The sequence below is a fragment of the Convolutriloba macropyga genome, chromosome 4 (assembly GCF_964194025.1).
Source record: "Convolutriloba macropyga chromosome 4, txConMacr16.3, whole genome shotgun sequence".
Lineage (NCBI taxonomy): Eukaryota > Metazoa > Xenacoelomorpha > Acoela > Convolutidae > Convolutriloba > Convolutriloba macropyga.
This window is the reverse complement of record NC_134471.1, coordinates 31,483,250-31,510,537: the sequence shown is the minus strand read 5'-3', so window position 1 is coordinate 31,510,537 and position 27,288 is coordinate 31,483,250. Positions and strand designations below refer to the sequence as shown.

General features: G+C 33.9%; 1 protein-coding gene across 2 annotated transcripts in view; it reads right to left on the bottom strand.

The window, feature by feature from the left end:
* LOC142337614 (uncharacterized) overlaps positions 1–27,288 on the bottom strand; it is a 105,346-nt gene that overhangs the window by 29,326 nt on the left and 48,732 nt on the right. The window contains exons 4-7 of one of the 2 annotated variants that reach the window (XM_075386967.1): positions 14,037–14,707; positions 11,023–11,395; positions 10,418–10,574; positions 2,209–2,571 (exon numbers count right to left, since the gene is read on the bottom strand). In XM_075386967.1, coding sequence (XP_075243082.1) covers positions 2,209–2,571; positions 10,418–10,574; positions 11,023–11,395; positions 14,037–14,707 — 1,564 coding nt within the window. The remainder of the gene's footprint in view (positions 1–2,208; positions 2,572–10,417; positions 10,575–11,022; positions 11,396–14,036; positions 14,708–27,288) is intronic. The other variant, XM_075386968.1, reaches the window with a different exon arrangement.

Genomic DNA, 27,288 nt, shown 5'->3' with positions numbered 1-27,288 from the left:
AAAAGATTTCACGCAAAATGTCGAAAAAGCGGCAAAATGGTAAAGCGAAAAAAAGTTTGACGAAGTAAAAAAAAAAAAAAACGAGCGCAATAATAGCCGGCTGAGAAGATGGGGGCGGCTATTAACTAAGACCACATAAAACAAGACCACATAACTAAGACTAAACATCGCCAGCATAATGCTCAAAAATAGCCGCCGTTGACCCGTCTAATGAAGTTTGAAATTGAAGCAAATCGAGAAAAAAATGATACAAATTAAGAGTTATTTTTAATGTGTCCAGAAATCTTTTAATATGGTTCGCAATTTCATTCGATTCGATAAATATGCTGAATTCAGTCTCTAAAATGGAGGACAATGAGCTTTATATTATTGGTCATTCGAAGTATAATCTATAGAACTTTAATAGCTTAACAAAGAAGGCTTCAATAAAAATACTTTATTTCTTTTTGCACAAGCTTTATTAGTTCGTCCCGTTTCGTTTGATCTTGCATTCTGACCTTGACCGTCTCGTGTTGAAAGTGTTCAATGAATTCAATATTCACATCTATTGAAACAGTGAGTGAGGTAAATCAAAAATCGGACGGAATGTAATACAAGGCAAAAGAACTATAAAAGAGAATAACTAAATAATAGTTTTTGAGAGTCTTACGGCGGCTGTTAGTGAGAAAAAAATTAGAAATAGCGGATATCAATATCCTTTATCACTATCCTTTTACATAAATAAAAAAATTTTATATTGACATAAATAAAAAAATTTTATATTGATTTTACAGGAAGTGTTTTTCAGCAAAAATTGAAAAACTTTTTTCCGCAAAAGTAATTTTAATTAAGTTGTTTCCAGGCACACTACAGTTGCTCAAAATAGCAATATTTCTATTGAAGTCGAAGTTAAAAATTCGGTTTTCTAAACAAATTATCCTATAAAACATTAAAAATTGACCGCTAACAAAAGTATATATCTCTAACATATTTGAAAGCTTCTTCTTTTCTAGAAACTTATTTAGGCATTACAGATGAAGGACGCGTAGTTGCAGTTTTATTGCTTTGTTATACTGATAGTTAGATTAAGGTCTCAGAATCTTTTGATCAAACTTTTTATTTGAGAAATTGAGCACCAAAATTTTCGAGTTTTTTTACATGCTTTTTCAAGCGGTAATACCGCGTAACCTCAAATAATGCTCCATTTGGTCGGTCAATTATCATTTCGGCATTTCTCTTTAACATTTTACATCTCTCGCTATCATTTTACATCGTTTCTGATAATTGCGAAAACAAAACTTTAATTATATATTCTTAAAGAATAATTAATACAAAATGTTGAAATTAGAAACGTTCAAAAATTTCCAAACGAAACATTGTTAAAAATCAGTTGAAAATTTAACTAGTCATGGAAGTTTGTTTTTCTTCCACTATTATGCTTCCTGTACGAATTAGAATTTGTCAATTGAATGCTTTTTTTTTATATCATTTTACTATTTTCATCCATTTAGACATCAAACGTATTCAGTAAAATACAAAAGTATTTTCCTTAACATTTTGTTTGATTTTGCAAAGGTTCCTAATTTTCAATAATGCAAAGTTTGACCAACTTGGGAATATTTCAATATTTTTTTTTCGTTTTTGAATCCTAAGAACTTTTTGTATCCTTTTAATTGCATTCTCATAAAGACTACTGAATTTTTTCTCTTGTAATGGAGAAAATTAACGTTAGTTTGAGGGCAAATAATCTAAAATTGAAGTTCCTCTAGAAGTTGCTCTTGCTTTGCTCTTTTTTTCACATTTACCGAGCTTCAAAGATTACAAATATATAGAATACAAAAATTGAATCTCTTCTCAACTAGTAACTCTTTGGGTTCCTGATCTTGAATCATTGTTTTCCAACTGGAGTTTTAGTCAAGTTTGTCAGCGAAATTTTTCTTTTTCTTTGAATCTTTTCCGTAGTTTTTTTTGGAGTTATCTATCAACCTTCTATTATTGGAAAAATTTCTGACTAAAGTTTTAAAATCAAGTGAAGTTGACTTTATTTGTTTGTATATCTATTAACTCAATTCACTCGACTGTTTGATTTTTGCAACCCTGCAGGCCATATAATAGTTTTTTAAACATAATTATTATGTTGCGACCTATAACATTTATATACCATAGAGATAGCAAAACACTGAATACCAATGATCAGTTATAGCTTTATATATCTACATTTTAGCTTACTTGGGTTGGTGAGGCCAGTTATCAAACAGATGCGGTGGTGACATTGGACCAGCATCTGTGCCTGGACTTGGACTTGGGGGTGTAACTTGTATAGTCGGAATTTGGAAGTTGACTGATCTTGCGGGTCGCTGAGGTCTCTGCGGGGAAGCCACCCTTTGGGGAGACAGAACCCTTTGAGGAGATGGTTCTCTTTGAGATAATTGGGCTCCTAATGGAACCTGTTGCATCGCGGATGTCGTTGGACCCATAGAAGAGGATCTTTGGGGAGGCTTTCCTTGTGTTTGGTATCCACTACTCAAGTCCAGTCCACTTTGACTCCCACCAGTAGCCCCAACTGTAGAACTGCTTGCTTGTCCTTGTTGCCTAAAGTGTTTTGTTTTCCCTATCACAATTTTTTTTAGAAGGCTGAAGTGTCAGGTGACTTAAATTTCTGAATTTAAGCGAAAAAGTGAATCTTCAAGGAACCAAGAAATAGATAAAAAGGTCAAATATTAAAATAATACACCGTGTATAACTAAATCAAATTCTAATTATACTTGATGTATAACTAGAATTTGAATCACCGAATAAACATAAAACTTAGCAGAATAGCTCTTGTTTGACAAAACTCCACGAAATATTAAAAAATTGATATTAGCTGTATAAAAAGACATGGAACTATTCCATTGGCTTTGGAAATCAGAAAAAACAACTGGTTGATTCCCAATACTAGAGAAAAATGAAAAAAATGTTTTTGAACACTGTATCACGACTCCTTTGCAAAATTCAGATTTAAGCAAAAATCAAAAAGCCGGCAGGTTGCCTGCAAATAGTCTCGATTGACCCACTTGACCACTTGGCTTTTACCGGAATTGAAACAAGCACAGAATAAAATTAAATAAACTGAACACCTTTTGCTATTTCAGAACGCTAAGGTTTAGAGTCTCAGCGCAATTTTTATAAATAAACATATCCGGAAGATTGCCGGAAAATAGCGCGATAGACTATTGTGACCTACCATGAATTGAAACAACTAAAGAAATAAGTTTGACAGATCGACCACAAGTTTTTAAATAGACCACTAGACTTTTTGGGTTAGATTCGGACTGTCACTTTTATGAGACACATTTTTTCTACAAAAAAATACTAATGGAGTTTTTTCAAATATATTATTCGATATTAAAACTCAATACTCTATTGTTCAGGAATTAGGGCATATAAGTTTGGCACTATTTAGATGCAAACTATTGATCTTTAACTAGTAAATGTTCATAAAATTTAAAACTCCATAAAGGAGTTCAGAAGTCTTTTTTGGAGTGAGGTAAGTCACGCAATTGAACTAAAAGCAGAAATGATGTCAAGACCACAAATTTTAACTGCAAAGCAGTAAAAGTCACTAAAGTCATTGAAAAAGTCAATTCGAAGAAGTCAGGGTAGGACGAAACAAAACTCTGTTCGACGAAATAAAAAACATAGCAGGACAAGTCCTGACGTAAAATTCAAAGAATTTTTATTGACTAAACAGAAAAACTAGACCTGGAATGGGCTCTGGGTGAATTGAGTAAATCATTTAAAAAAATCAGATCAAAAAATAAGAAAAAAACAAAAAATCAATGTCTAAATTCCGCATGTGAACAAAAAAAAACACTAGCGAGAAATGAAAATTTAATTCAAACAAAAAACTAGGCCTAGAATGAGCTGTGAATGGATTATGAAAACCATTTAGAAAAAAATTCGATCCAAAAATCCGAAAAAACAGTAAAAATCAGAGTGAAATTGCCACATGTGAACAAAAAACCACTACCGAGAAACCGGATTTTTGTTCAAAAACCATTTTCTCGCTCTACTTTAAGTTTAGAGCGAAATAAATTTACACCGCAAAGCCACTCACTTTTTTGCTCCATTTCCTGTTTCGGCGTGACTAAAATCACTACTTCAATTTGAATTCAAAGTTATAAAAATGTGTGAACAGATCTTACAAACATAGCCAGAAGAATTCCGGATGCAACTCGAAGCGTTGAAACTTCACAAAAAAACCGTGAAAACTGCGGAAGCCATTACCTTTTGTATTTAACCATCTAATTTGTCTGATCTAAATATTGCCGAAATTTAAACCATAGTCATCCAGAGAAACAAAAAGCAGCAAAACTTATGTTATTGAAAACCTTTGGTAATTTTAGGAAAATCTAAAATAAATAGGATGGTCAAAATACTTACAGGCTCAAAAAGCAGAAAAGGCTGTCAAATTCCATAAAAAGTCATGATTCCAGTCTCTAAAAGATTGCGAAAGCAAACAGCAGATAATATTCTTAGAAACTGAGTTAAATTTCTCAATTAGATTTATAATCACTGCAATTGAGACGAAAACAACACATATTGCTTTCTTGTTGTATATATGCTTATAGACAAAATGATTTCATACTTTTTCAAAAATTAAATTAACCATAGAAAAAAAATAAGCAACAGAAAACTAATAAAAAAAAACGTTTGAAAACTTTACCAGGGCCACAAAAAATTGCAACAATTAGTAATAGGTGGAAATGTTGCAAAATGCTTTTTAGCACACTCTCAGTGCTACCTTATGAGGGATGAAATCAATTGTAAACCAAAGAAATGACCATAATCTAAAAAACATAACCGACTAACGTCGGGAGAACTGCTCTCAAACAACTGGCGAGCGTTTGATTTCGTCAACAGTTATCCATGGTTTAGTGTCGTCAGGGCGCTACCTGTTTATCACGTTTCTGAATACGAAAGTCAAATGAGTCGGACAAAAATTGGACGAGCGAAAAATTGCATAAAAGACAAACATAATTATTATATTTGCTACAAATTGCTTCTGAGAACAATTAAAAATGGCTTCTTAAAAGTGCCTGTTAGATCATTTATGATAAAAAACATTTCAACTATAGCTCATTGATAATGAGGATCACAGATGCTGACAATACGCCACATAACAGCAGCTGAAGTGCGGAATCAACAGAGAGAGAGAGAGAGAGAGAGAGAGAGAGATAAAACGTGAACGAGAAAGAGAAGGAAAGGAACTACAACCGAAGGAGAAATATCTTCGTTGGTTTGATTTAACACTGCAACTTCTCGTTTTCTAACCTGTGAATAAATAAATCATAAAAAAAGCTGAAAAAGTCAAAATTAAAAAGTTTTGAACTCGGCAATAAAGAAATCAAAACCATTTTTTGTCTCAAAATTTATGTCAAGTAACCCGTCTCCGAGAGTTAAAAAGTTTGGTTGGATAGTAATGGTCGTTAAACTCCGAAAAGAACAATACTGAAAAAATTTTCGCACTATTTAGATGCACACTATTGATCTTTAACTAGTAAATGTTCATAAAATTTAAAACTCCATAAAGGAGTTCAGAAGTCTTTTTTGGAGTGAAGAAAGTCAAGCAATTGAACTAAAAGCAGAAATGATGTCACGACCACAAATTTTCACTGCAAAGCAGTAAAATTCACTAAAGTCATTGAAAAAGTCAATTCGAAGAAGTCAGGGTAGGATGAAACAAAACTCTGTTCGACGAAAAAAAAAACATAGCAGGACAAGTCTTGACGTACAATTCAAAGAATTTTTATTGACTAAACAGAAAAACTAGACCTGGAATGGACTCTGGGTGATATAAAAAAAATCAGATCAAAAAATAACAAAAAAAAACAAAAAATCACTAGGCATAGAATGAGCTGTGAATGGATTATGAAAACCATTTAGAAAAAAATTCGATCCAAAAATCCGAAAAAACAGTAAAAATTAGAGTGAAATTGCCACATGTGAACAAAAAACCACTACCGAGAAACCGAATTTTTGTTCAAACACCGTTTTCTCACTCTACTTTAAGTTTAGAGCGAAAAAAATTTACGCCGCAAAGCGACTCATTTTTTTGCTCTATTTCCTGTTTCGGCGTGACCAAAATCACTACTCCAATTTGACTTCAAAAATCATGAAAATGTGTGAACAGATCTTAAAAAAAAGAAAAAGACAGCGCCACAAAACAATTTAAATTCTTTGAATAGTAAAAAACATAGCAGGACAAGTACTGACGTACAATTCAAAGAATTTTCGTTGACTAAACAAAAAAAACTTTACCTAGAACGACTGTGAGTGAATTGCGAAAACCGTTTCTGAAAAAATCAGATAAAATAAAAAAAACAAAGTTAATGTCAAAATGTCAATGTGAAAAAAACCACTAGCGAGAAAAAGAAATTTTGTTCGAATAAAAAAACAAGGACCAGAATGATGAGTGAAAGGATTGGAAAAACCATTCAGAAAAAAAATCCGATCAGAAAATCGAAAAAACAGTAAAAGTCAAAGTGAAATGTGAACAAAAAAACCACTTTTCCTTTTATGTTTTTCAATTTCGTCGAACAGATTTTATTTTCGTCCTACCCTTCGACCTACCCTGAAAACGTATTTTTGTTCAAACACCGTTTTATCACTCTACTTCAAAATTAGAGCGAAAAAATTTCACACCGCAAAACCACTCGCTTTTTCACTCCATTTCCTTTTTCGGCGTGACCAAAATCACTACTCCAATATGACTTCAAAGTTATAAAAATATTTGAACAGATCTTAAAAACATAGCCAGAAGAATTCTGGATGCAACGCGAAGCGTTGAAACTTCACAAAAAAACCGTGAAAACTGCGGAAGCCATTCTCTTTTGTATTTAACCATCTAATTTGTCTGATCTAAAAATTGGCGAAATTTAAACCATAGTCATCCAGAGAAACAAAAGGCAGCAAAACCTATATTATTGAAAACCGTTGGTAATTTTAGGAAAATCCGAAATAATTAGGATGGTCAAAATACTTACAGGCTCAAAAAGCAGAAAAAGCTGTCAAATTCCATAAAAAGTCATCATTCTAGTCTCTAAAAGATTGCGAAAGCAAACAGCAGATAATATTCTTAGAAACTGAGTTGAATTTCTCAATTAGATTTATAATCACTGCAATTGAGATGAAAACAACACATATTGTTTTCTTGTTGTATATAAACCTCGCTAAAATTCAAGACTTTGACATCTTAAGAACCATTACATTGTCTCATGAGACTATCCATGATCCCTGTTTAAAACCTGAAATAGTTTCACTGGCTCATAAAGATCCATACGCTTGATCACTGTTGATCACAATCCCATTAGCTCTAGAAACTATGCAGCAGCCTATTATCAAAAATTGGAGGAGGTCCCAGGGCCTCTGTTGCCGGAAAAAACTCAAAAACATGAAAAAATTGCAAATAATTTTCAAAATTGATTAATTTCGTGATATTACAACCTCCAAGAACATTCTATTTCACCAATAAACTATGCAGTAACATATTATCAAACCCTAGAGGAAGTTCAGTGGCCCTTGAGGCTAGAGCAGCCCAAAAAATAACAAAAAATCAAAAAACTTCAACAAAACTTGCAAGTTTTAAAAAAAATTGCTAAAACTTGATAATAAAAAATTGAAAATTAATCCAACACTAACATAAATTTTACAATAACTTATTATCAAAAACTATCGGAGGCTTTTTTGACTCTTGAGGCTCAAAAAATTGGAATAATAAGTATAAATTTTAAAAAAATTGGAAAAAACTGGCAAAAAATGTTAAAAAATTTGATAAAACTTGTGATGTTTAAATATTGCAAGACGTTCCACTTAATCTAAAAATTATCCAGAAACCTATTTGCAAACCCTAGATGAGGTTACTTTGCTCTTAAGGCTGAAAGAATCTGAAAAACGACAAAAAGTTTCAAAAAACTTGAAAAAAAAACAAAATTTAAAAAAGATTTCTAAAATTAGTGACATAAAAAAGTTGGAAAACTATTCCCTTACCATTAAAAACTTGTCAGTAACTTATTATCAAACCCCATAGGATGTTTTTTGGCTATTGGGTCTGGAAAAACCTAAAAGAGGGACAAAATGTTAAAAAATTTGAAAAAAAATGAACGTTTTTGTCAAAAAAAAAAATGTGCAATTCGTGATGGTAAAATGTTGAAACCATTAAAATTACCACCAGAAACTACGCAGTAACCTTTTTAAAAACCTAAAAAAAGGGGGCTGATTGAGGGGGCAACACTGGGGTGGGGAGGCAACAGCGCGGTGGGGGGGATGGGGGCAATAGGGGGGCAATAGGGGGGGGGGGTGGTCAACAGTGGGGTTGTCTTCAAACTCTAAGAACCGCCCTTCACACCATAAGTATACAAATGAGTCTCCAAAACAGTTTGAGTTGAAACAGAGCTGAAAGGCTCTAAGAGCATTTAATGGCCGCTGGGCGCTACCTGAATGTCCCGTTTTTGAGGACGAAAAGCCAAAAGTGTCAGACGAAAAATCGGTCAAGCGAAAAATCGCATAAAAAAAGACCGACAGGACTAATATAATTGCTACAAACTTCGTGCTTTTTGAGAGCAATTAAAAAGCTGAAATCACTCAGATTTTTAACAACGTAAATGTGAACAATGTGGACACAATGAAAGAAACAGCGTTGCAAAAAAGACCTAATCTTGATTTTTGAAAGTAAAAAGTCAAATTAAATAAAAAAACCGAAAACATTTCATTGTTCAGGAATCGAGACTTAGAAAAGAAAAAAAATCATCCGACACAAAAAGCCATCTTCTTCAGCAGAACAAAAAAAAGTAAAAACAGAATTCAAGAATTCAAACATAAGAAAACTGAAACATTTTGCAAAATGGTCAAAAATTTTTTACGACTGTATTTATGAAGAAGTTTTCCTAAATACCGTAATACAAAAAACTGAGAAAAATTGGAAAAAAACGAGCAAAATCGGATTAGCATATGTACAATTTTACGAAACAAAAAAATATAGAGGTAGAAGGAGGCGTTGAGGATATCAATTATCAAAGTAAAGTTGCTATATTAACTGATTTTAAGAAATGGCGACTGAAAGATCCCAAAATGGAATTAATAGAAAAAAAGCCAAAAATTAACTAAAAAATCAGGAAACAAATGCCAATTTTGAACTTGAAACGCATTTTCAGGCTCTGCAAAGCACTGTGGTATCAATTTCGGAGGTTTACATGTCAATATTGCATCGAATAAAAATTATTTCTACAAAAAAATACAAGTAAAAAAAACTTGGCCACTTAGACAAAAAAACGGTTAAAAACGGTTATTTATATGTGCCATTCCGTCAAAAAATAGTTTTCAAAGTCAAAAAGTCATTCACTAAATGCAGCGCATGATCAAAAAACTTCTCTGGCTCAGAAAAAGCTAGTTCACACGGCAGTTTTACTCATTTTTGCTTTTAGTACATAACAGCGCCTGAACGAATAGTACTTCGGGTAAAAAGAAACCTTAAGAAAACCAATACTCTTCTCGTAAAAAAGAGTACATACTTCAATTATGAGGCCCTTTTCAGGCGCCGTACAAAAACGCATAAAGGAAAAGCTAATAATATATTTCTGTCAAAGATATTTTTTGAGATGAATAATTCAAAAACTTTTATCGTCATAATTAGGCACTTCTGTTTGTTGCACGCTTTGGATGCTCTTAAGTGAGTGCAGAAATCATTCTTTCATGTGAGGTAATTTGAAAATCTACACAATTGACCTAGAGCTGTCGCGAAAGAGAATAAGAAATGACGTCACGCGCATAGATTCAATGGCAATACATAAAAGTCAGTCTAAAGGTCAATTTTATTTCAGGTGAGCTTTTGATATCAATTTTTTCAGTTAGCAATTGTCAAGTCATGGGGTGTAGTGTTGAGAGGGCTAGACGAGGGGGTTAAAATCGCGAGCTGGAGGAAGATAGACATGCGGAGTCTTGGGGGGAGTGGGAAGAGGTTAGTGGGGGGGGGGGGGGGGGGGGAGAGAGACTTCATCTCTCTCTTCGCACCTCGAAATGTGTCTTAAAAACAGTTTCAGTCAATCGCATACTTAGAGGCTAGTAAGGCGTAAGGCTTTAAGAGAGCTGCTCGGCCACTTAATGCCCTCCGAGCGCTACCTGTTTATCCCGTTATTGAGGACGAAAAGTCAAATGGATCGGGCGAAAAATCAGTCAACCAAAAAATTGCATAGAAAAGACCACCGGACTAGTATAGTTGATACAAACTTCGTTTGAGAACAATTAAAATTTTGAGTCTTTCCCATTATAGCCCCCCCCCCATGAAATTATAGCCCCCCCATTATGGTATAATTACCATGATTGGGGGGCTTTAGGTTATCTGACCACTAAGCTGGGGGGCTATAATGGGAAAGACCCAAATTTTTTTTTTACGGTTTACCGTATGATGGGCGATGCTTTTTTGATAGGTTGAAACGGTGGTCGTGCTGCCGGTCCCTGTACCGGTCTGCGCGCTGGAGTGGAAGTCATGGGCCCTGGCTGTTGTTGAGCTGGAAGCGTTTGGAGAGGAGCTTGAAGTAGAGCTGGCCCGTTCTGCCCTGAAAGTCGCCCGTATGGTTTTAGATTTTATCCCCTAAAACTTACCCCCCCCCCCCCCCAAGATGTAAGATTAGGGGGGTAATTTTTTTTTGGGGGGGGGGGGCAGGGGCATTACCCCTTACACTTACAATGTTTTACCCCCCCCCCCTATTACCCCCCATTACCACCGTACTCATACATCGTTTTAACCCTAACGCTTGCGTTGTTTTACCCCCCCCCCCCCCCCCCCCTACCTCCGTACTCTTGCATCGTTTTACCCCCCAAAATTACCCCCTAATCTTACACCATTTTACCCCCATGAACTCGCACTCTTACATCGAATTACCCCCCATTATCCCCCCCCCCCACAAAAAAACGATGTAAGAGTTTTGAGGGGAATTGGCTAAACATTCCGCCGATTACCCCCCTTATGTTACATCTTTTTTGGGGTAAAAATTCGACACGGGCGCTGTTGAGCAGATCTGTCATTTCCAGGAAATTTCTGTAGAGCTGGTCGGATGTTCTCACCTTGAAATTGACCTGGAGCAAGTCTGTTTTGCGCTGACACTTGCTGTTGAGCATTATTTGTCGATTGAAATTGTTGTTGTTGTTGTTGTTGTTGTTGTTGTTGTTGTTGTTGTTGTTGTTGTTGTTGTTGTTGTTGTTGTTGTTGTTGTTGTTGTTGTTGTTGTTGTTGTTGTTGTTGTTGTTGTTGTTGTTGTTGTTGTTGTTGTTGTTGTTGTTGTTGTTGTTGTTGTTGTTGTTGTTGTTGTTGTTGTTGGGTGGGTACATTTTCCACTTGAGGTTGTTCCCACTGTCGTATCGCAAGTGTGTTTGCCAACTAAAGCAGAAATAGCTATTTATTGCTAAAAATAAACTCAAACTGTTGTTAATTTGTTGTTCAAATTAGTTGTTTTTTTTTGTAAATGGAAAATTAAAAAATTTATAGCAGAATCTATTAAATATAAAAAGTTTATCGGTAAATTCAATAGAAAATGTCGTTGTTCTTCACAACCGTGTTTTTAATATTAGAGCTGGTTACCGTTTGCGAAAATTGGCACTAAGCGAAAATACTTTGTTTCAAAGTTCCCCGGTTGAGACGGCAACGCTAAAAATTGCCGAAAAAGAAAAGAGTTGCAGTGATTTGAATGCGGTGAAAGCTGCAAAAATGAAAATTTCAATTCTCAAAATTGCACATGTTACTTCAATTTAACACTAAAAATCATGATTTTTGTGTTGCGAATTTTTGTATGTTTGCGGTTTTTAGCGACGGAATTTATGTTTCCAACGCTTCCAGCTGGTTTTGATGAATTATTATTGTTCACTGCTTAAGCAGGGGGAGATGAAAAATTCTCCACTAAAATTTCTAATCTTGCAAAAAGTCTCTGCTATTAACCGCAAATCTTACAAACATTTAACTTGTGTTTTCCATAGTGTAGTGAATCTGATTTAAATTCAATAGAAATATCATATAAGTAGATGCCAGGTGTGGAAGTGGAAGAAGAAGTTGACATGCAGAACGCCAGAAGTCCGAACACGTGGATGTTAGTCTCTTTTGTGAAAGAATTCCGGTGAATGAGGTGAAAAAAAAATTTCACCGTGAAAAACAGCAAATGTTACGACAATTCATTGCCAAAAACGGCAAATTAAACAAAATGTTACCGCTCTGTCAGCATTCATCGCTGAAAGATGCTGAAGCTTCGCACCGCAATTTTTGCATTATTTTTGACCCGGGTGAGAATCAACCGTCACGGCTACAAGCATCCACCTCAAAAAGTTTTGTTACCCGTGGTTGCCGTGTTCATATTCTATGATAGTTAATAGCGTGTCAGTTCAGCCAAAAATCAAAAAGCTTAATTACTGAATAATTTCCAAAAAATCCCTTCTAAAACCAATTACAGCATAAGAAAACAAGCGCTATTGCAAGTACATGTATCTCGACTCACTGGCCCAATTGAACGTTAACTGAACTATGGCTCCAAAAACTTAATAAATTAGCTTGAGCATTAACACCTTATGTTAGTTTTTTGAAGAAACGAATGCTCAAAGGGACGGATAGAAGTTATTTTTATCAGAGAATACGAGTGACAACAGGTAATGCTTATTTCGTAAATGTTGACAAAGTTAAATAACACATGACAAAGTGTTGTCACTATTGAAGCGTCAGAAAGAAAAATACTGTTTTCCACAGTGCTGCGTACTTATGATCAGAGCATTTTTCAGCGAAGACTTATTGACTTTACTTAATTTTTTTGACTTTACTGTGTATACTGGCTCAAATCACTTTCTTATTAACAAATCTCAAATCAGAGAGCATAAAAAACTGCTAAAATTTGTGATAATAAAAATTGAAAACTAATCCATGGCCAAAAAACATTTTCCAGTAACTTATTATCAAACCCTATTGGAGATTTTCTGTTAGGCTGAAAAACCTGAACAATGACAATTATTGCAAAAAAATCAATTTTTTTAAAATGCTAAAATTCGTGGTGTTAAAATCTTGAAAAACATTCCATTAATTTTAGAAACTCTACAGAAAACTATGGTCAAACCCTAGAGGAAGTTCCTCGGCTTTTGAGGCTGGAGAAACGTGGAAAATCGTGAGTAAGTAAAACTAAATGTCATAAAAAATGGAAAAAATTTGAATGTTTTGTCAAAAAATGCTAAAATTCGTCCTGTTATAATGTTGAAACCATTCTATTAGCACAAGAAACTATGCAGTAACCTATTATAAAAGCCTCGAGGAGGTTTCTTGACACCTAAGGCCGAAACAACTCAAAAAAGACAAAAATTTTCAAAAAGCTTAGCGATCGGTTGTTCCTAACGTAGCCAGGGGGGGATGCACCGGGGGGCTGATGGGGAGGGGTGGAGTGGGGGTGGGCAACAGTGGAGTGGGGGGCAACAGCCCGTTGTAGGGGTCAATAGTTGGGGTGTCTTCAACCTCTAATAACCTCCCTTCACACCATAAGTTAAGTCTCCAAAACAGTTTGAGCTGAAACAGCGCTGAAAGGCTCTAAGAGCACTTAATGCCCGCTGGCCGCTACCTGTTTATCCCGCTTTTGAGGACGAAAAGTCAAAAGTGTCAGACAAAAAATCGGTCAAGCGAAAAATCGCGTAAAAAAAGACCGACAGGACTAATATAATTGCTACAAATTTCGTTTGAGAGCAATTAATAATATTTATGGTTCCTGCATAATCGCAGCGGAACAGCATTGGGCCTACAATAGCCTGTTCTCAGCTGCCCTTTATCCTATTCGAAACATACACGCGCTTTGTCAAATTATTTCGCAGTAATTCGATTTAGTACGAGTCATAGTCAATTGCTTGTCTCTGATCATGGCAAATTTCTCTCCAAATCAGATAGTGTATATTTCTACCTCACTCAGCATGGTTAGTTTTTTCCGACCGAATATTTTTTTCCTGCACGACAAGTAATTCAGTTTCATAAATTGATGTAACTCAATTGACAGATTTTTTCTTACCTGCGGTTTGTTTTTGGACGCCTCCAACTCCTGTTGAGTGATCTGCTCATTATCTTCCTGACTGAGAAAAGTTGGACTTCTGGCCAGAAAATATTGATGACCCCGTGACCCGTCGAAATAGTGTTGTTGGCGATTTACGCATTTGTCCAGTTCAGGCTGATTTCTAACCCAAAAGTCGGAGTAGGGTTTGAAATACATGTTGCCTTCATTGACATCAAAATGGACTCCCATAACCACAAAACCAGCTGGTAGCGCATAGTGCCCCTGCATTCCATTCGGCTCGAACCAGCTGGGATGGATAAAAAAGGGAGCGAAAAGCTTCGCGTGCGAATTATTGTTGTCATTATGGTCAAGACTTCTCAGTTGGTTAATAGAATCCACGAAATAAAGTGGACTCAATTGATTCTTAGGGCTTCTCCACCATTCCACACGTAGTTCCCCAGCATTACTCATCCGGGGGAGAAACGTACCCGCAGTGATTTCATACCATACACCAACTCGCAGCCCAGACCCAGGCAGTTCTTCTACGGGCAAAAAGAGCATCGTAGGCCAATTGATATTCTTATACGCTAACCGCTTTTGGAGGATAGCTTTACTGAGTTTATCATCTGCGTAATGTGATACCAATGGCACATTTAGTAATTCTAGACGAATCGTAATATGTTGTTTCCCTGTAGCCATTCACGTTACGTCCCAATAAAGGTTTTTAATTCTTTCTGAGTTAAATGAGTCCTACTAAATTCGTTTCTATGCATTTCTTAAGTTTTTTCTAATCTCAACATGAAGAATTTTTGGAAGACAAAATTGACGAACGACTGCTTTTTGTTTTATATTCCCAGAATGTACAAAACAGAGATCATGAAATCACCAAGATTTTTTTGGTCTTTCCCATTATAGCCCCCCCCCCCCCCAGCTTAGTGGGCATGTAACCTATAGCCCCCCCCCCCAGATGAACATTCATAACCACCTCTTTAACACAAAATCGGAAATCGATGTAGGCGAGCCACTGAAATTAATAACCACTTCTTTAACACAAAATCAGAAATCATTGTAGGCGAGCCGCCGGATGATGACATGGGCTTGCCCATTATAATTGATTTTAGTTGACTTCGTATCTTGTTGATTCGTATCTTGCGGAGTTCCTGTTCAGAAAGCATGTTTCTCGAAAAAACCTGGACCGTTCCATGAAATAATGACGGCGATTGGAAAATTCCAGCATTCGATACTGGAACAAAACAAAAATTTGTAACCAACAATTGTAAGCATAAATGATGAATTTAATTGTATGCTATAACTTGATTTTTGGGGGGCTATAATTTTCTGGGGGGGGGGGGGGGGGCTATAATGGGAAAGACCCGATTTTTTGTACCAGTTTTGACTAATTAAATTTTGCAAAACAAAGAGCAGTAAATATTTCAGCATGGTTCTAAACTCGATGTGAAGGCTCGGTAATGTGTGTTTGCACATAATATTCTGACCGTGCTCATCCTTATTTTTGAACTAATAGTCTTTCAAATGAAGACATAGAAAATTTTGAACAACTTACTTTTCTGCAAATATGCCATGTACGAATAAGACTATTAAATGAACGGAAAGTACTGTAAATATTACAAAATTAAAAAGCAGTGTCCAAGCCAACAAATTCATAAGCTAGCGCATATGTCAAAGAATACATATGTTAAAATAGGCCTCTGTTAAACGCCAGTGGCACTTTTCTTCAATGTAATATTGTGGACAGAGAAAAGACGCTAAAAATTATGCTGAAATAAAATTAACTAATCCAAAATCACAAAGTTGTTGTGAAACCCAGTAAGTCAAAACCAGACACCATTATTTTAGATATTTTAAAAATCTATTTAGATTAAAATTCAAATTTTAGTTTACCAGAAAGTCGGACTGTCACTAATGAGACAAAGCTACAAAGAGAAAGAACTAAGATTCAAAAGGGGCAAAGTTCAAAATGACACTAATAATATTTTAACAAAAAGACATACATCAAAGTCAAGAAAGCCGTTAGCCATTGACTGCAATTGCTCATGAGGTCATTTATACTCAATAGGAAGCAATTGAGACCTGTCCGCATTATATCCTGATTGTCCACATTATATCATACAACTGAAAAGAACAACAATTAACTGCAAAATAATAACATATCAAGTATCTTCTGCAGGAAAAAGGCATCGAAACCAGTAAAATCATAATTTGTTGCCTATGAACGTCGTATATGCTTGTTTTTCTCTGCTTTTAGCGCCAGTTTTTGTTATTTTTCATTAAAGTATTTATGTCAAAAAGACCTCAAAAAAGGCAAATGTCAAAACCAAAAAAATGAAAACTTAACCATCTAAAATACATTTTCTTATAACATTAAAGCCCCTTGTACCTTTAATTTAATAAATAAAATGCAAATTTTCTGCTGAAGTTAGGCTACTATTTGACCGAAAAAAGAAAAGGAAGCGAAAAAAAAATCTGACAACAGCTCAAATAACAGTTCTTTTCCGAAACAAATATTCTTAAAAGTCAAAAACAATTAGTTTTCAACTAAAAACAACAGAAAGGGAAATATGCAACTCCATTTGAGGCAATGAAAGAAGCAATCAGATTTCATCATATAATTAAAATGTAACAACTAGCAAAGAACCAATACAGAACAACTAAAACAAATTTTTCTAAACATAGTTTTGTAGTAATAAAGCCAAAATCTTTTAACTGAATTTATGAAATATTTTCAATTGGTCTCATTTGCACGTGAAAAGAGTTTTCCATTAATTGAACAATAAATTGTATTCGTTCAGTTACAATAATTGTTCAAAATTCACACAAAAAGAGCAAAAAATGCGAGAAAATGAAGCTCGCATACAATTCGAATACATTTTTAATTGTAAAATTAAGGCTTAGACTGAATTTAGATTTGAGTTGTGGTACTTGTTCGTAGTGAATGGTTATACTCTCAACTGTTAGCAAACAATAAATCAAAAATGCTGAAATTTTGATAATTAACGTAGATTTATAACAGAACGAAACGGCCAAATGTCAATTCCAGAGCACTCTTATAAAAATTAGGGGTCAAACTAATCTTTAGCTTTGTTCTCCCTGGAAATTTTAAATTGTGCTTTAAAAAAATCACAGTTGTTGCAATCTCGATGAAAAAAGACTGAAATATTTAAATTAATTCTTAGCCTAAATTTTGGATGAAACGCTTCGACAACCCCTTTTTAAAAAAAATATTCACGTAAGACCAAAATCTAATAATCGAAATGACCTACAACAAAATTGCTAGAGAGATTGAGAAATGGAGTCAGAACAGCGTTTTTGAGAGGAAGAAGTAATTTGGAACTTTTGATTTCCTCACCTTTCCTGTGTGAAGGATCGCAAAACGATAAAAGAGCGTTGTACGGCGAAACAAGGTCATAGCAACCCAGGTCCCAAATTGCAATAAGAATTCATGTGACTCATAATCTGAAAATTGTCATATACAAACTAATATCAGATTAAGACAGTCTACAAGCCCCGGGGCCCTATACTTTCAAAATTAATTGAAAATGAAAACATTGAGAAAGTATTTAAACCAGGAATTAAGGTTTTTAGAAATCAAAGCAACAAAACTTTCATAAAAAATGGTTCCTTGCATCGTTATAACGAGTAAATAGTACAACACCCTTGTGGTAAGTAATGACAAAACACAACAGTAGCGAAAAACGGTGAAAGGAACGAAAATCAGAAAATCTTTGAAAACCACAGGCGTCAAACTAAGAAAACCTCATTTGTGCAGAAAAAAATTCTAACCGAAACAGAATGAGACGTCAAATGAAAAGAAGATTCACAAATGCACTTTTCAAAAAAGCATTTCGAAAGTAAACGGTACCTCATTCAATTAATATGCAAAGTGATCAATAGATCCAATAAAATCAGCAATAAAACGACATACAAGATGATCCACAAAAACTGTTGCTCTCGGGATTCAGAATTCACAACAGAATAATTCAAAAAATCATGCAAGAATAAAAAATCAAGTCATTTTTTTAAATTAATGCCAAGATCATGAAAATGACCATTTTGAACTCAGGCTACTAATTAGGCTTCCATATTCATCCCAAGCAAACGGTAAAATTTGTCAGGAACGTTTTTAAGGGCTGAGAAAGCAATAAATTTAATAATAACTAGCCAAGTTCAACAATTCAGTAAAAAATTTTGAAAAAAAACAGCGTATATGCCATACAAAGCACTAGCTATGAATGATATTTGCCGAAAATTGAGGCATCTTTTTAGGAGATGGGATTTTAAACCAAAGCAACTAAGCGAGTAGACGACAAATTGAACAATATATATTGCAGATTAATTGCCAAAAAGTAGCCACCGTTAGCCCGCTTGACGCTTATCGGGATTGAAACAAAAAAAGGAAAAAAAGATGAGAAAGAAGTTTACAGAGTTCTTCTAAGCGTCCAGCTGTTTTCGCTCGGTATGCAAGTTCTGCATATTTGGTTAGATTCCAAAATTATATTAATTAAGTTTTTAAACTGAACGCTATTAATAATAATAATAATGCCAGCTAGCAATAGCTTTAATGAACTTCAATAGCCTAATGCACTATGATCAAATGACTGGACTTTAAATGCTGATAATGTTTATGTCAATCTTTTTTATTTTCCTTGTATGCACTACACTGCGTAATTCTATGCGTGAAAAAATTTAAAAGAATCCTTTCAGTTGAAACAGTGAGTGAATTAAGGACGAAGTCAAGCGTGAAAATCGTGAAGCGAGAACGTGATAAAAAAGTAAAGCAAATTATGAAAAGGAGAGCGCCTAAATAGTAGCCGCTCAAAGGCTGACAGCGGCTATTAAAAACTTGATCAACTAAAGATCGGCAATGTTTCTTCAAATCGTTTAAAGGCAGAGCCAAAAATCTATTAGCTTTGAAAACAAAAAAAAAATGAAGAGATTGAAATACTTGCTATCAGCAAACTCTGAGAATTTTTTTAGTGAGATCAAATAATAGTACAACAAAAAAAACAACAAATTTTCAAAAAATTCACAAAATTCATAAAAATTTTGCGACCAAATAGTATCAAATTAAAGAATATCTCCAGCAAACAGCTCAAACCATTATTCAGTTGCATTTATTCGTCATTAGAAGCTATTGCGATCTTTCATTATTCAAGCTAAGTGATCAGATTACAGAAATCAAAAAAAAATAAGCAAAAATTGAAAACATAACTAGTGTCTTTTGAAAACAAAAAGTGTCGACATTAAAAAAGCGTTCATCGCGTGTTGAAATGCTTACGCGATTGCAGTTGGTCAAAACAAGAACTCATTTGTATCAAATCCACAGCAATGAAAAAGACAGGTATGAAACTCGTCAAATTGAATTACTTGAAACCAAAAATTCAATGTTTGTTTAAATAACTATTCCTGAATCCAATTTGAAGGTACTTTGGAAAAAAATAATTTAAATCCGCTCGATTTCCTCTTCTCCTTACTTCCTCAGCCTGGTTAAAATTACCACGCTAATTCGACTTCTCACTGAACTGAAAAAGTTGACAAAGATTTTTAAAAAAAGTGAGCACAACAAATTCAGGAACAGAGCAAAATAAATACATTCAGCTTACAGCTTCGCAGTGGTAAACAAAAACACTTTTTGACTACAATTTTATCTTAATTTTAAGCGAATTGATGAAAAAGTTAGTCAAAAAACGAAAAATAAGAAAAAAACACACCTGAAAGCACTCAAATGCTCCCAAAAAAGTAAGCCTCAATAACTCCTTGGAAAAGGAGAAGTTCGAAAAAACGTTTTTAGCTCTTTATTCTAGCGGACGGGATTTCTAGTGATACCACTAAGAGCCCTCAACGATGAAAATATCAATCAGCCAAAATTGACTGAACAATAAAAACCTGTTTGGGTTTATAGTTCCTCCCCCTAAAATGGGTCGGAACAAAAAAGGTTTAGTTTCAAGTTCAAATCTGCGATATTGAAAAAATTTGCCTAATCAAGTTCAAAAAGTATTGATCGAACGGATTACTATTCGAGCTTAATTGAATTTGAATTCATTAGAAAGATGATGCGACCTGTTTTTATTGACTTTAAGTTACAAGTTGACCAAAAAAGAGAGCAAAGGCGCAAAACTGCAAAAAATATTAAACAAATGCGAAAATATTTAACAAATTTGAAATTGCGAAAATACTTAACAATGATTACAATCCGACTCTTTTTAGCCTCTGAAGAAACAGCCATTACACCAAAACTACCCTTGCTATTGCGGTTCATTCAATTGGAGCACTTAATTTTCCGAATATTATGAATATGGATAATTTGACTATAAAAAGTCAATACATCAAAAACAAATTATGCATTTTGCACAATTAGTAAGTTATTTAGCAAAAAATTGGCATACTTTTAATTCAAGAGCGCATTTAAAGAATGCAAAAGTAAAACTCAGCCTCCTTGGAGTTAACGAACATTGTGTCAGCAGTTTTTAGGCGTTTGAATCTGGTGAGGACAATGAAAGAGGACAAAAAAGCTTATTTTGTTCCTCTTTTGATGAAAAAGGCTACATTTTGACAAATTGAGTTACAATTTTAGCCAAAAAATTGATCACACAATTCAACAACACCTCTGTTTTCAGAGGTAAAACCATTTTCTTTTTTACAAATTTGAACTTTTTTGGCAGCAATTTCCAAAATAGGAAAATGTGAACAATAACGACGAAAAGCAGTCAAATATTCACAAAATATTACACCTCGATAACTCCATGCAAAAAACCTAAAAAATCTTTTTTAGCTATATATTTTTCGCTGTACGGGTTTTCTAATGATATCGTTTACAATAGAGTATCATCACCACAACAATCCAGTTTATCCGGATAACATTAGAAAAACCTCAAACGACATACCTATTAGGTTTAGAATTAATGTTTATCAAGTCCTGAGTGAAATGGCCGATTTAAATTAAGTTCCTTTAATTTTAGTCAAACAAAAAATCATTAATCATAATTGAGCTCTCAAAATATATTTCACAATCCGGACTCATAATCACAAAAAACGCATAATCAAAGTAAAAATAGTGCGAAAAGAATGCTGAATTAACTCAAAAAGAAAGACATTTTTCAAATATATTTTTTCAATTGAATGAAATGAAAACTGAAGTCTCAAAATTTATATGAGTAATCTTGGATAATTTTTCGGACGAATTTTTAATCCAGTTTGATTGTGAATCATTATTGGTTACAAACAATCTAGAGAAAACCGATTAAGGGGAAAATTGATGTCTCTATCTAATTGCTGTCACAATCACAGTTGTCCAAAGTTAATAGCTGAGTATTGGAATTAATCAGCAGATTAGTTCATAAGTTCTTCCAAGGAAGAGTACTCGAGAACTATTATCAACACAACTAGCGTAGAAAGCACTAGGATAAAATAATGCAGTCGAAGACTACGGAAATCTTTTTTTAATGATGTCGAAGTAAATGAAAAAATAGGTTTGAAGCTTGTAAAATGATGAGTTGATTGCAGAAAACAAAAAAAAAAACACGAAAACATAGTTGAGTTTTTATACTTTGATGGTGACAAGTTTTCAAACCAATATCTGCTTAGATATTTTTTAAAAAAATCGAGATGGCACATTGTCAACATTGCACGCAACATAACCTATTACAGCATCTTTAATAACTGTGAAGAGAAGTAATATCCCAAAAGTAACTCAGGTAAAAAACCCAGCTCGATCAGCTGTTGAGGCTTCTTTTAACTTCTCCGGGAAAAAAGCAATAAGAAAATAATACTGACTTGTTGTAAGAAGAAAACGAAACATTATGCTAGTTAAGAAGAGATAGTTTTGCGATGTTTTGGGCGTTTATATGATTTTTGCAGTATTTATACATGTTGAGTTCCGAGTTTTCTAGAAGTTAAACCATAGTTTCTAAATGATTTCAGTTTTAGATTTTTAAACAAATATATTGTCCAATATCAGTAAACCTCAACTAAAAAAATGCAAAAATGACCTTTAACTATTTGTTTAGATTTTATTGTCAAAGTGTTTGAGAATTTAAACATATTTTCCTTGAGATAAAATGAAATTATGAACAATAAGCTAACGAACATAAGACATATAAAAGGGAAGGAGCTCAAGAGCATTAAAAAGGCTTGTCTCCGTTTTCACATATTTTAGTTTGGAATGACGGTCTTTGAAAAAAAAATATTATGTGAAATATACATTTTTTTTGCAAATAATAAAGGTGTAGTAAAATAAATATTAAAATTAAATTAATCTACAGTAGCTGCATTTTCTAATAATATCAGTCATTGCATCCTAAGAAAGATATATCGCTCACCCAAACTTGGTTTAACAACAAAAAGAACCCAAAGGAGTAATTGTTCCGACCCCTCTTGAGGGGGGAGGAACTATATACTTAACTGGGTTTTTTTTTGTTCAGTCAATTTTGGCCGATCGATATATTCATCGTAGAGAGTTGAAACTGGTATCATTAGAAAGCTTGTCCAGCGTAGAATATGAAATTAAAAAGATTTTTTTGATTTTCGTTTTTGACAGGGAGATATCGAGGTTTAACTTTCGAGAAAGTAGAGTGAATTCCGTTGATTTCATTCACCTTTTTTCGGAATTTTTGACTAAAACTTCGCCAATTTTAATAAAATTTAATAAAACTATTCTTGAAAATATTTTTGAGTTTACGTTTAAAGACAAAATACATTCTCGGCCATTTTCATTGAATTTTTTTGTCACAAAATCCGTCTAAAAATTTCATAAAATTCAGACTTTTTCATCAAAAACAGCACGAAATAAGTTTCTTTAGTCCAATCTGATTAAATTTGCAGGAAGTACACGCCCAAATACCACTAACAAAATTTTTGTTGACGGAAAGGGGGGCTATTTCCACTTAAACTTCCGTTGTGAGTGCTCTGTAAATAAACTTTGCCGTTTTTTGCTAACTTTATTCGTTGATTATCAAAAACGCAGCATTTACTTTTGATTTTTTAAAAAACAAAATATCTAAATCAATGACGTTCCAACAATTAAATATTCCTAATGGACAATCAACATTAGCAGCAATAGTTCTGTACCAATCTTGAACCATTTCAATCCAAAATTAATTCGGATTGTCATCAGTCGGTTTTTTATTAAAAAAATTCGATCTTTTCTATATTAATTAAATAACAGAACACTTCAAATTAAAGCTCAATAGTGTTAGGTCCTATCGGTTTCCTAATTAGCTCCAAAATAATTTATCTAGTTGATTGTTTGAAAGCTTATGATCGTTTTGACTTTTCAAAAAAAATTGGCTTATTGAACTTTGCCTCCCTTTTTCTCTTACTTTGGTCACCTTGTAGCTTAGTGTCAGCAATCAAAGAGTGCTCTTTCTTTCTGCTGAAACCAAATTTAGTCTTAATTGCAATTTTACGCCTTAAGTTATGGTGTTCTGGCTTTGATACTACTAGATTTAACATTTTTTTTAATTTTTAGGTATTTGCCCATTTTTCATGTTTTCTAATTTTGTCAAATTATCACGTTATTGTCAGTTCAAATATATTATTTTTCCCGTTCAAACAAAGGCACAATTGATAAACTATAAATCCTTAAAGACATAGATTGTGGTTCTTTACCGCTTCGACAACACTTTCTTGAAGAATTTAATTAAAATTTTTAATTTTGTCTTTAACTGTCGTTTTTACTTTGTCTTTTTAGTCGTATTTAATTTCCTGTACAATGACCTGGTTTGATTGGCTTTTCCCGGAACATTAGATGAGCCGATATTCTGATATTAGAAGATAGATAATGGCTTTCATGACTTTGAAAACAATTGTTTTCCAAAATGAAAAAAAAAATTTCAACTTCGCAGTTTTGTTCCTTTTATTGTCTGTTTGTTACCTGGTCTCGTTAATTAAAGGTTAAAGATGACAAGGGATGGTCAGAGGAAGGTGTCAGAAGCGATTGGTGTCACAAAATTTAATGATTTTAAAGAATTCGTTATAAATTTACTGGCTTCGACAAGGGTTTTTCTCAAAAAATGAAAATTAGTTTTTGATTTTTGTCATATTTGAGGTACTTTTTGTAGACGTAAGACATGTTCTCGATAATTGCAGATCTTGAAGGCTTCTTTTGGAGGAATAAACGAAACTATTCAATTTTTCATTTTGTAATCAATGGCTTTCATGTCTCTGGAAACAAATTTTTGTCGGTAAAAACAAGTTTTACATAATCTTGCTTTTTTTTTGATCTAACTGTTACCTAGTTTCATCAATGAGAGGTCACATAATACATTTCAAGGGAATGTGTTAAAAGGGATTGGTGTCACAAAATCTAATGTTTTAAGGGACTTCGTTATGACTTTACTGGCTTCCACACGGGTTTTTCACAAAAAAATCAAATGAATTTCTGATTTTTGTCACATTTGACACTCTTTGTAGAGGTAAGATATATTCTGGATACTTGCAGGTCTCAAGGGCTTCTTTTGGAAGAATGGACCAGCCTATTCAACTTTTTCATATTGTAATTAATGGCTTTTATCTTTTTGGAAATAAATTTTTTTCGATAAAAACAAGTTTTACATAAACTTGTTTTTTTTCTTTTTGATCTAACTGTTACTTAGTTTCATCAATGAGAGGTCACATAATACGTTTCAAGGGAAGGTGTCAAAAGGGATTGGTGTCACAAAATCTAATGTTTCAAGAGAATTCATTGTCACTTTACTGGCTTCCACACGGGTTTTTCACAAAAAGAAGTAAATGAAATTTTGATTTTTGTCATATTTGACGTTCTTTTTGTAGACGTAAGACATATTCTGGATAATTGCAGGTCTCAAAGGCTTCCTTTGGAAGAATGGATGAACCTATTCAACTTTTTCATTTTGTAATTAATGGCTTTTATGTCTTTGGAAGTAACTTTTTTTCGAAAAAAACAAGTATCACATAATTTTGCCTTTTTTTTCTTTTTTGTCTAATTGTTGCTTATTTTCATTAATGAGTGGCCACATGATAAATTATCGGTGTTCAATGAAGTTGCAATAGAACGTATTTTGGGAGCCAAAGTATGGCTTTACGGCTTCCAAGTTATTTTCTGGCAGGTTTTAATTGATTTTTAGTTTGTTGTCTATCTGTTGTTCTTTTTGTAACTGCATAAAAACTGAATACCAAGAGTTCTTAATTCCCTTCTATAGAAGCGTTTTTAATTGTAAACCTATGGGATATTTTAGTTGATTCCTAATGGTTTTCATTACTTTGAAATTAATTGTTTCTTTTTTAAAAATTCAGCGAATTTTCTAACTTTAAAGTTTCTGTTCTTTTTTGTCTAGTTGTTGCCAAGCTTTCTTATGAACTGTTGAATAACCATTTTTTTCTGGTGAATTGCAAGTAATTCTGTTTATTTTCAGTTTTATCTAACGCTATTTTGACTTTGTTATTAAGTTTTGTTTTTTAAAACGTACATAAATTTTTTGATTTAATTAATGTTTGTTGTTGTTGTTTGATTTTGCGGTTCGTCTTCGCTCGCTTTCTTAATGTCGGCATATCTCATCAATCTAATGCATCAGTTTTTACTCCACTGATTTATTTGCTTTGGAGGCTATCTTTTCCTTCATACACCAGTTTTATTTTTTTGAAAAATACTTGAATTTTTTGTGTTTTTCTATCTGTTCCTCATTTGGTAGACAATTATGCCAAAATTGTGGATGAGCGGGGTCGGAACCTTATGTGCGATCGCACATTAACGAGCCGCCTTGTTAATTCTACCAACAAGTCAAGCCGAAACAAATTCGTCGAACTTACTTTCAGAGGAGGACATTTGTTCTAAAATTTGTTCGTGGAGCAACTGATGAATTCAACAACCGTTCAAGCAAATTGAGTGGAAAAAAACCTCGGGCAGATACCAAGCACTCTGGCACAAAGCACATTCAGTAACCAAAATTTATGCACTGGATCCCTTACCTGAAAAAATCACTATAAAAAACCTGTAATTTGAACCAGAAACAGGGCAGTAAGAATGATATGGTTATTCAGCAAATAATATGCTTTGAATGAGCTTGGAGAGAAGCAAGAATAATGTCTAGGCATCACTCGCCAACATCTGTCAAACAAGTTTTCTTTTAAGTCCAGCCATGATGCAAAAAAACTTTTACAAACCAGGGAAAAATTGTTATATAGAAATTGTTCAGTTGGAGAGAGAAATGAGTTTCTAAATATTTTTTTTCTAAAATAAAGAGCACTTGTTCCGTTTTAAAGAGCACTTTGTTCCATTTTTTAACTGCTAATCTTGTAAAGTAGTCCTTAAAATTTCTAGCTAATTTTTTTGTCCAAGGATAAGGTTTTTTTTCTGGTTACTAATTGAATCATCCAAGTAATTAATGGGCTTCCAGTTATTATAAAAGTTAATCCTGGTGTGTTCTAAATATGCAATATTAATTCCTATCTTCAAATTATTTGTCCTGTTTTAAAATTGAGCGTATTTTGCAGCAAAACAGTTACCATTAAGACCCAATTTAATTTTTTGGAGACGGTTTTTGCTTTTCCTGAATTATTTAAACATAACAGACTAACGTCAGACGAATTGCTCTCAAGCCACCGGCGAGCAGTTGGGTTCGTCAGTAGTTAGCAACGGTTTAGTGAGGCTAGCTCTAGCTTAATTGAAGGTACGTGGGGAGAGCGCAGTGGTAGGGGGCTGATGGGGGGACAGTGGCGGGGTAGGCGGGCAACGGTGGGAGGGGGGTTTTGGCTGCAAGGCACCTTACGGCCTGAACGCTGTGCAGCGGTGGATCTCTGATTCGCATCCTTGGAAATTAGTGAGCTGAAAGACTTTTAGAACACGCAATGCCCGCTGGGCGCTACCTGTTTACCCTCTTGTGGACGAAAATTCAAATGGGTCGGACGAAAAATCTGTCAAGCGATAAATCGCATAAAAAGACCGAATATAATTGATACAAACTTCGTTTGACAGCAATTAAACACTCAGTGCTCATAAAGAATATTTTTCTTAGAATACACTTTGTCGTGATTACAATCATTGCCATCATGGAATGTGCTTCATGTCCTTCGGAAACGCTTTTGCTTCAAGTAATCAGATTTTCAAAATTTTCAGACATTAGGTTTCAAGATTACAGACAATATTTGAGTATGGTCACAAGACGTAAAACACCCGTTCAACTAAATATAAGATGATGACTGGATATAAATTAGCAGGTGTTTCTGATGGGATAGTCACAAAATTTTACCTACAAAAAACCAATATATATATATATATATATACATAAATTGGAAT